This window comes from Amblyraja radiata, chromosome 1 (genome assembly GCF_010909765.2).
Source record: "Amblyraja radiata isolate CabotCenter1 chromosome 1, sAmbRad1.1.pri, whole genome shotgun sequence".
Lineage (NCBI taxonomy): Eukaryota > Metazoa > Chordata > Chondrichthyes > Rajiformes > Rajidae > Amblyraja > Amblyraja radiata.
In genome coordinates this window covers 151,729,954-151,739,943 of record NC_045956.1, presented here as the reverse complement: position 1 = coordinate 151,739,943, position 9,990 = coordinate 151,729,954, and the positions used below count along the sequence as shown (strand labels likewise).

Sequence of the window (9,990 nt, the reverse complement as noted above, 5' to 3'; positions counted from 1 at the left end):
AGTGCTGTAATTGTTATATGGTTATATGGTATTTGGCTCTACTAGCTTTTACAACAATTCCCAGCATAATATTTTGATGGAAGTCATACTAAAATACACAGGTGCATGAAGAGAAGGTTATTTAACCCTCTAATTGGGGAATGCAGTCCTACTGCCTAGAACTTCAGATAAAACTTGTCAAAAGATTGAGAAAGATTCAAACTAACAGAGGGAGTATAAAGGGGAATGTTAAATCATTCCATTCAATAAATCATCAATGTATTCAATTATTAGAGAGGAAGTTGTTCCACTGAAAATTAACTGCTCAATAGACATTGTTGGTGTTTTACAATATGCACATGCTAAAAGATTTCAAACCAATTTGCAACTTTAGCTAAACTCCAGAAGTGAGCCAAATAAAAATGTTTCATAATTTCCTGCACCTCCATCTGATTATTATAATTATAGTATGAGCTTTTATATTATGTAAAATTGTTACTCCTAGACATTTGGAAAGAATTTAAAAGGCATTGAACAATAAAACATTTTGTTAGTTCATCGGACTTAAAGAACTTACATTTCTCTGTACCAATGCACCAAGGTCTCTTTTTACAACATGAAGGTGTTCTTTGATGTCATTGAAATGTTGAGCCACTTCATAGCCTCCAGTTGCACCCCCAGGAGGATGAGCCACTTGACTCAGAGTGTTAGTCACCGAATTCCTAAAAAGATACACAAATCCCAGAGCAGATGTTAAAGACTGCTGGCCACATTTAAAATGTTCAAAATTTGCAAAGATAAATAGCTCAAATTTACACAGAGACTTTCGTAAGACCAGGACTTCCCAGATAAATATCAACTATATGAACTGCGACAATCAATCTTCATACAAACTTCTAATCGTTGTAACAAAACAAGCGACGAAATAACATTTCAAGTTGAAAACAGAAAACATTTATTTTTCCATGAACAATGCCCGAGCTTCTGAGTATTTTCAGCGAGTACAGTATCTTGGTTTCTCAAGTTGTATTGCAATGTTGATTCACTTGGGCAATTTTGTTTGAAAACTACCTTAAACGGATTCTGAAAATGAAAAGCCGTATCCAATTATTTTAAACTGATCCTTCAATTATTACCCAATTACCTACAGAGAGAATTACAAAATGTTATTTTATAGCATTAAACAGTTCAAACCCATTAAACAATTTTTTTCTTATTTCAAGATGCGCAATTTTAACAAATACCAGCATTGTGAGGTTGTGCAATGGTCTAAAGTAGATTAAAGTGAGTGCTAGAGGCAATTTTATTGGGCCTTTTAATCCCTGTCTGCTAACGTAATACATAATCATGAATTTGATCTTTGAACTATTCCACAGTTAATCTGTCTGAAACCATACATTTCATTCAAATTGGTTTCTCATAAATCTCTACACACTTTGTCAAACAGCAGTGTTCAAACAAATGAGAAATGAATTTCCAATGGCAATAAATAACAATTGACGTGGCAATGGCATATACTTCAAGTGAAGTTTTAAAGTAGTCGGCTGTTATCTGAAAAATAATGCAACTGCTAAACAACGGTCAGAAAATTGAATTTAAAATCAAAAGCAGCATTCTGTCATAGACGACTATAACCTGGTATTGTGTTTGACATCAATAAATCAGTCTTAAAGCTTGCCATAAATCTGTAAGCAGTTAAATGAACATGCTTTTCTTATTGTATTCTAGATAGGTTCATTAAAAACAACTTCTAAACAGTATCGCTTGTTGTTTTTCAAAAATATCACTTTCTTCATTACACTTTTCAAATTCAACATAAACCAGGGGTTAGAAACAAATCTTTAAAGATTTTGCCATTAAAACCATAAATATCTGTCCGGATTTTGTTTACCAATGTCAATAGTTCTGGATTGAACTGCTAGCAATTACCCATTAAAATGAAACCAAGTCGACATTTGCACGTATCACCAATCAAAATGTGGAACTCCACATGTAAAATTTGGTAGATACTGAAATAATGACAACGGCTTTCTTCAAAACCAGATTGGGACTTTTCACTGAATAGCACTGTAATATAACTGGAGTTAAATGCAACTTAAAAATGCCCAGCAAAGCAAGCAGGATGTTCAAAAGGTCTCCCATGTTGATCATAACATTTTTTCAGCTTTTGTACAGCTATCCTGATCATAAGTGCTAAAAATCCTGTAAACACATTCTATGTAAAGGAATGTTGGATTCCAAGTCCTGAGGCCCCAAAAAAGTGGTGACCCAAATGGAGTGGTAAAGGAGGCATATGTTATGCTTACTTTCAGTGGTTAGGGCATTGAGTATACAGGTCAGGAAGTCATGATGCAGCTTTATCGGACTTTGGTTAGGCTAAATTTGGATACTGCGCGCAGTTCTCGTCATTCTGTTACAGGGAGGAATTGGAAGCTTGGGAGGGTGCAGAAGCAGTTTATCAAAATGCTGCATGGATTAGAGGGTATTAGCTATAAGCAGAATAAAGATTGGACAGATGTATTAATTTCATTCGAACACCGGAGGTGAGATCAGCTAGAATGTAACATTACAAAAAGCATAGATATGGTAATTATTCAGACCATTTTCCCCCCATGGTGGAAATATCAAAGACCAGAGGACATAGCATGAAGGTTTAAAGAGTTGTGCAGGAATTAAAAAAAATAAAATAAATACTGAGTTCCAGGAACGCACTGTCAGGGGTGTTGGTGGAGGCAGATATGATAGTGTCATTTAAGAGACTTTTGGATAGGCAATCAGATATGTGGGGAATGGAGGGATATGAATCACGTGCAGGCAGTCAAGATTAGTTTGACTGGGCATCATGTTCGGTACTGACATTGTCGGCCAAAGGGCCTGCATTGATAAGGAAATTAATCGATAGAATAAAAAGTCTTCCTGCATTGTCCTCAGAACCCATAATGCCTCATACATTTGTATCATCAGCAAATCCAACTAAATCATGCTTGATTTCCGCATACACAACGTCAATAGAACGTGAATAGTGGTGGGTATAATCTTTACATCTTATTGAAGGCCTTGTGAAAATCCTTATCTTTGTCCCCATTTGTTCTGCTAGCTGCAACCTCAAAAATTCCAGCAGGTTTGTCAGCATTGTTTCTTTACCTAAATCCATTTCAACTCTGTTGAGTGTTAATATTTTGTCACTTTGGAAAACTTCAATAGATTCAAACATCTTATCTGGTCCCAGACCGCAGGAGGAACCCAACAGGCCAGGCAGTATCCGTGGAGGGAATGGACAAACTATTTCTGGTCGGAGCCCTTTTTCCCGACCCGAAGCATCATCCGTCCATTCCTTAAACAAACCATGACCCACAGATCCTCCAGCATTTTGTATCTTACACAAGGCCCTAGGTGGACAGCATCTGGAATGTAGTATGCAGGTCTGGTCTTCCTACTTAAGGATGTGTGTAGTAGAGGAAACATAGAAAACAGGTACAGGAGGAGGCCATTTGGCCCTTCGAGCCAGCACCGCATTCATTGTAATCATGGCTGATTGTCCCCAATCAATAATCCATGCCTGCCTTCTCCCCATATCCCTTGATTCCACTATCCCCCAGAGCTCTATCTAACTCTCTTAAATTCATCCAGTGATTTGGCCTGAAGTGCAGTGAACGTTGTGCAAATTGATTCTGGGAGAGGAAATATATAGCACTGCCACACAAGTTTAGTAAAATAACAGGTAATCTTGTTGAAACATACAAAATTCGTACAGGGCATGACAAGGTCGATGGAGTTGGGTATCCAGACAATCAGAACAGACATGAGAAGAAATTTCTTCACTCACTTGCAAGTGAATTAATAGAATTTTCTAACCAACATGTGTAAAAGGCTTAGATGCTCGACATATACTTTACAGAAATTATTTGCTTTTTAGATAAAGGTTTTGCACTGCAGAAAATCATAATTTGGATACTTTTTTAGGAATGCAAATACCCTCCCTGCACAACAAAAACAATTGTTGCCTGTATAATTGTATCATATTTTCGTTCTTAAATGCTGCTTGGATTCCCAAGTCACCTGCTTTAATTTTGTTTCAACTCCTTAATCTTAACTAAATAACTATCCTGTAACTCACCAGCAACCAACACCCCAAAAACAAATCGACCTGAAACGTAACCTATTTCTTTGCTCCATAGATGCTGCCTCACCCGCCGAGTTTCTCCAGCATTTTTGTTTACCCCAATAACAAAGATTATTTTAACATTATCAGATACGATGAAACAGGCTACTTTGACAAGAATGTTATTAAATGAAAAAAAAGTGTCCCAGTTACTAAAGTAATACTCAACTGCCATGTCTCTACACATTGCCTTGATTCAGAGGCTTAAAGTGGCCAAAAGAAATAACGGGAAAATATCTTAATATCTTAAAAAGTACGAGATACATCTTTAGACTGGTTTAGGAAATTCACTTTTCGATTTATGACCAAATTCTACTTCTCTACTAAACCAGTGAAATTTTAATCATATAACCCTTCAACCATGAACACAAATTGTTCTGACAGGATGTTAGTTATGGAAAGTATGATTCTACGTTATGTTCTTCTAAGAGGATATTGAGATTAATAAATGGCCTCAACATGTACACAGCATCTTACCAAAAAAGCCAATAGGAATGATACATAGAAATTAAATCATTAGATTGAATGTACAGTCCAAGGGGATGTTTAAGAAATTAAGCTGCAAACCTATTGGACAATGGAGTTATAATTTAGTATTACCAATAACAATTTTCCTAATCCTTCTGATAAAGATATTTGCTTAATAATGAGATGTTCATTTTCAAATTACAACTTGTTCCAGATATTTTTGATCTTCTGATTAAACTGATTAATAATTCTGAGACAGTCAAGCAAATCCATTTCAAACAAAAAAGCTGCTCTCTTAAGATTTAACATTATTAAACATGTTATATTTTTATCAGGCATTGCTTTAACCCAGTAAGTTTTTCGATAAGACAAGCCATCTCTGCCATGCACTCTATAGTACAACAAGATGATGGAATGAGACAAGACAGTAATAGCAAGGACATCTAATCTGTGTTCTTTAAATGAAGTCAAGATTATTAAAATCCAAATCTAGTGAATGAAGTAATAAGGTTGCCGATTTGTTTAATCTATAATTTTGCAAAAGATGATCATCTTTGCTGCGTTGTTACGGCAATTTCATACGTTGTTAAAAACATGAAATTATGTGACAAATAAGCCACCAATTGGCTGTAAGTGCCATTCGATTGTTCATAAATAAATGCCCACTAATCTCCTATAAGGTCCCACATAGGACATTAGTGGGCAAAATTAGAGCACATGGTATTGGGGGTAGGGTACTGACACGGATAGAAAATTGGTTAGCAGACAGGAAACAAAGAGTAGGGATTAATGGGTCGCTTTCAGAATGGCAGGCAGTGACTAGTGGGATACCGCAAGGCTCGGTGCTGGGACCGCAGCTATTTACAATATACAGTGCCCTTCATAATGTTTGGGACAAAGACTCATAATTTATTTATTTGCAGCTGTACTCCACAATTTGAGATTTGTAATAGAAAAAAAAAATTAAAAAGTCACATGTGGTTAAAGTGCACATTGTCAGATTTTAATATAGGCCGTTTTTATACATATTGGTTTCATCATGTAGAAATTACAGCAGTGTTTATGCATAGTCCCCCCATTTGAGGGCACCATAATGTTTGGGACACAGCAACGTAATTTAAATGCAAGTAGTATTTTGTTGCATATCCTTTGCCTGCAATGACTGCTTGAAGTCTGCGATTCATGGACTTCATCAGTTGCTGGGTGTCTTCTCTGTTGATACTCTGCCAGGCCTGTACTGCAGTCATCTTTAGCTTGAAGAAGGGTTTCGGCCCGAAACGTCGCCTATTTCCTTCGCTCCATAGATGCTGCTGCACCCGCTGAGTTCCTCCAGCAATTTTGTGTACCATCTTTAGCTTATGTTTGTTTTGGGGGCTCGTCCCCATCAGACATAAAAGGCATGCTCAATTGGGTTCAGATCGGGTGATTGACTTGGCCACTCAAGAATTGACCATTTTTTAACATTGCAAAACTCCTTTGTTGCTTTAGCAGTATGTTTGGGATCAGTGTCTTGCTGTAGAATGAACCGCCAGCCAATGAGGTTTGAGGCATTTATTTGAACTTGAGCAGATAGGATGTGTCGATACACTTCAGAATTCATTATGCTTCTTCCATCAGCAGATGGATCATCAATGAAGATAAGTGAGCCAGTACCTTCAGCAGCCATACATGCCCAGGCCAAAACACCCCTACCACCATGTTTCACAGATGAGATGGTCTGCTTTGGATCTTGGGCAGTTCCTTCTCTCCTCCATACTTTGCTCTTGTCATCACTCTGATATAAGTTAATCTTTGTCTCATCTGTCCACAAAACCATTTTCCATAACTGTGGTTGCTCTTTTAAGTAATTCTTGGCAAACTGCAACCTGGCCATCCTATTTTTGCAGCTAACCAGTGATTTTGCAGTGTAGCCTCTGTATTTCGGTTCATGAAGTCTTCTGCTGACAGTGGTCATTGACAAATCCACACCTGATGTTTCTGATCTGTCAGACAGATGTTTGGGGTTTTTTCTTTATTATAGAGAATTCTTCAGCCATCAGCTGTGGAGGTCTTCCTAGGCCTACCAGTCAAAGGGAGATTAAGAAGGTCACAAGTGCTCTCTTTCTTCTCAATGATGTTCCAAACAGTTGATTTTGGTAAGCTTAAGGTTTGGCTGATGTCTCTAACAGTGTTATTCTTGTTTCTCAGTCTCATAATGGCTTCTTTGACTTTCATTGGCACAAATTTGGTCCCCTTGTTGATAAACACCAATAAAAGTTTCCAAAGGTGATGGAAAGACTGGAGGAAATACTAGGTGTTGGGAGCTCTCTTATACATGCATAAAGGAGGCATTTAAGCACACCTGAGCAATTACAAACACCTGTAAAGCCACGTGTCCCAAACATTATGGTGCCCTGAAATGGGGGGACTATGTATAAACACTGCTGTAATTTCTACATGGTGAAACCGAAATGTATAAAAATGGCTTTTATTAAAATCTGACAATGTGCACTTAACACACATGCAATTATTTTCTATTACAAATCTCAAATTGTGGAGTACAGAGGCAAATAAATAAATTATGGGTCTTTGTCCCAAACACTATACTTAATGATATAGATGAAGAGATTAAAAGTAACAAAGACAAATTAGCAGATGACACAAAGCTGGGTGGCAGTGTTATCTGTGAGAAGGATGCGATAAGGATGCAGGGTGACGTGGACAAATTGGGCGAGGGTGCAGATGCAGAGGGGGCGACTGGACTTGTACACACTGGAGCTTAGAAGGATGAGAGGGAATCTTATTGAAACATATAAGATTATTAAATGATTGGACAAGCTAGAGGCAGGAAACATTATTCTTAAACTGTGGCCCCTGGTTCTGGACTCCAGGAGTCCAGAACCAGGGGCCACACTTTAAGAATAAGCGGTAAGCTATTAGACCGGACAGGAGGAAAACATTTTCACCCAGAAAGTTGTGAATCTGTGGAATTCTCTGCCTCGGAAGGCAGTGGAGGCCAATTCTCTGGATGCTTTCAAGAGAGTGTTGGATAGAGCTCTTAAAGATAGCGGAGTCAAGGGATATGGGGAGAAGGAAGGAACAGGGTACTGATTGTGAATGATCAGCCATGATCAGTGAATGGTGGTGCAGGTTTGATGAGCAGAATGGCCTACTTCTGCACCTTTTGTCTATTGTCTAAATTGAAATAAAACGACAGAACTTTAGAAAAAAATTTAAGTGTCTTATTTTGAAAAGTAGCATTTTATAATTGAGAAACAGAAATTCCCTAACAATGAATTACACAAATTTGATCTTGGGTGTATGAAGTTTGCAACAGTAATTTTGTGCATTTTCACCAAGTTCTTCATTTTCCTCTTATATCTCAGAGGTTAGGTTAACTGTGTTCTTTAAATTACTTCTTGATGTAAATAAGAGGCAAGCGAGTCAAAAAAGGGAGTGATAAAGTATGTGCGCAAGAGCAAGTTTCAAACCTACCATTAAATAAGGGGAATGCAATCAATAGGATTGGTTTGATGCGAGTTGACAGTAATAACATTCAAAAGACAGACACACGGAACTGCAGATACAGGCCTACAAAAAAAGACACTAAATGCAGGTTAAAAAAAAGACCAAGTGCAGGATCAACTCGCATTAGGCAACATCCCTGAAGGACATAAATAAGTGATCTTTTGGGACAAGACCTTTTTTCAGGTCAGAGTTACTCCTATGCTTTCTTCAGAGAAAGAAGAATGTTTGGCATGTCCCCATCAACTCGCCAATTTCTACAGATGTGCTGTAGAAAGCATTTTATCACGACACATCACTACATGGTTTGGGAACAGCTCCATCTATGATCGCAAGAAATTGCAGAGTTGTGGACATAACCCAGCCAATCACGCAAAGAAACCTCCCTTCCATTGACTCCATCTGCATTTCATATGGCCTCAGCAAGGCCACCAGCATAATGAAAGACCAATCTCACCTTGGTCATTCTCTCTTCTCCCTCTCCCATCAGGCAAGAGTTACAGACTTTTGATAATAGATAACTACAGCCCAGGGACAATTTCTTTCCAGCTATTCTCAGACAACTGGATCATCCTCTCATTAGCTAGAGGCCCATCCACCTCATTGGAGACATTTGAACTTTTTAAAAATCTGACTTTATCTGGCACTAAATGTTGGTCCCTTTATCTGTGGCTTGATTGTAATCATGTAGTCTTTATTTTGATCAGATAGCATGCAAACAAAAGTTTTTCACTGTACTTCAGTACACGTGGCAATAATAATAAAAAGCGAAGAGTTACTCCAGCATTTTGTGTCTTTAAACATTTAAAAGAGATTGGGACAGGTTAGTGGCTATGAAATGTTGAGGTATACAAGCCAAATGCGGGCAAATTGGTCTAGCTTAGAAGGGGCATTCTGGTCAGCATGAACATGAAGGGCCAAATGGCGTGTTTCCCTCTATGACTCTACAAAAACTAATGTAGCACTTGCCCTTAAGAAAAATTGTACTATTATATATTTTACAGCATTAATTTATCCAGACAATCTAGTCTACCCGAGCATTTTACTGTGCAATTGATCAACATTATTTTTCATAGAGCCTGTTCACAAAGTATAGCCACATCTAATTACCTTATGATCATGTGAAAGCTTAAAAACTTTTGTACCTTAGATTTTATCTAATTTGGCCATCTATGTTGCCTAATTCTGGATAGAATGCTAACCCACCAGTTGCTTTTAAAAAAAAAGTACAATAGATTCCTTGAATACATGCCATGAAAATATTCGCCGCTGGCTCCCTGGGTGCAGCAGAAATCATGACGTGGACCAGAAACATAGAAAATAGGCGCAGGAGTAGGCCATTCGGCCCTTCGAGCCTGCACCGCCTTTCAATATGATCATGGCTGATCATCCAACTCAGTATCCTGTACCTGCTTTCTCTCCATACCACCTGATCCCTTTAGCCACAAGGGCCACATCTAACTCCCTCTTAAATATAGTCAATGAACTGGCCTCAACTACATTCTGTGGCAGAGAATTCCAGAGATTCACCACTCTCTGTGTAAAAAATGTATTTCTCATCTCAGTCTTAAAAGATTTCCCCTTTATCCTTAAACTGTGACCCCTTGTTCTGGACTTCCCCAACATCGGGAACAATCTTCCTGTATCTAGCCTGTCCAACCCCATAAGAATTTTGTAAGTTTCTATAAGATCCCCCCTCAATCTTCTAAATTCTAGCGAGTACAAGCCGAGTCTATCCAGTCTTTCTTCATATGAAAGTCCTCCCATCCCAGGAATCAGTCTGGTGAATCTTCTCTGTACTCCCTCTATGGCAAGAATGTCTTTCCTCAGATTAGGAGACCAAAACTGTACGCAATACTCCAGATGTGGTCTCACCG

The 9,990-nt window shown here is 38.2% G+C and overlaps 1 protein-coding gene across 1 annotated transcript in view; it reads right to left on the bottom strand.

Moving 5' to 3' along the window:
- lman1 (lectin, mannose binding 1) overlaps positions 1–9,990 on the bottom strand; it is a 61,765-nt gene that overhangs the window by 14,456 nt on the left and 37,319 nt on the right. Inside the window, exon 11 of the mRNA XM_033032768.1 lies at positions 557–701. Coding sequence (XP_032888659.1) covers positions 557–701 — 145 coding nt within the window. The remainder of the gene's footprint in view (positions 1–556; positions 702–9,990) is intronic.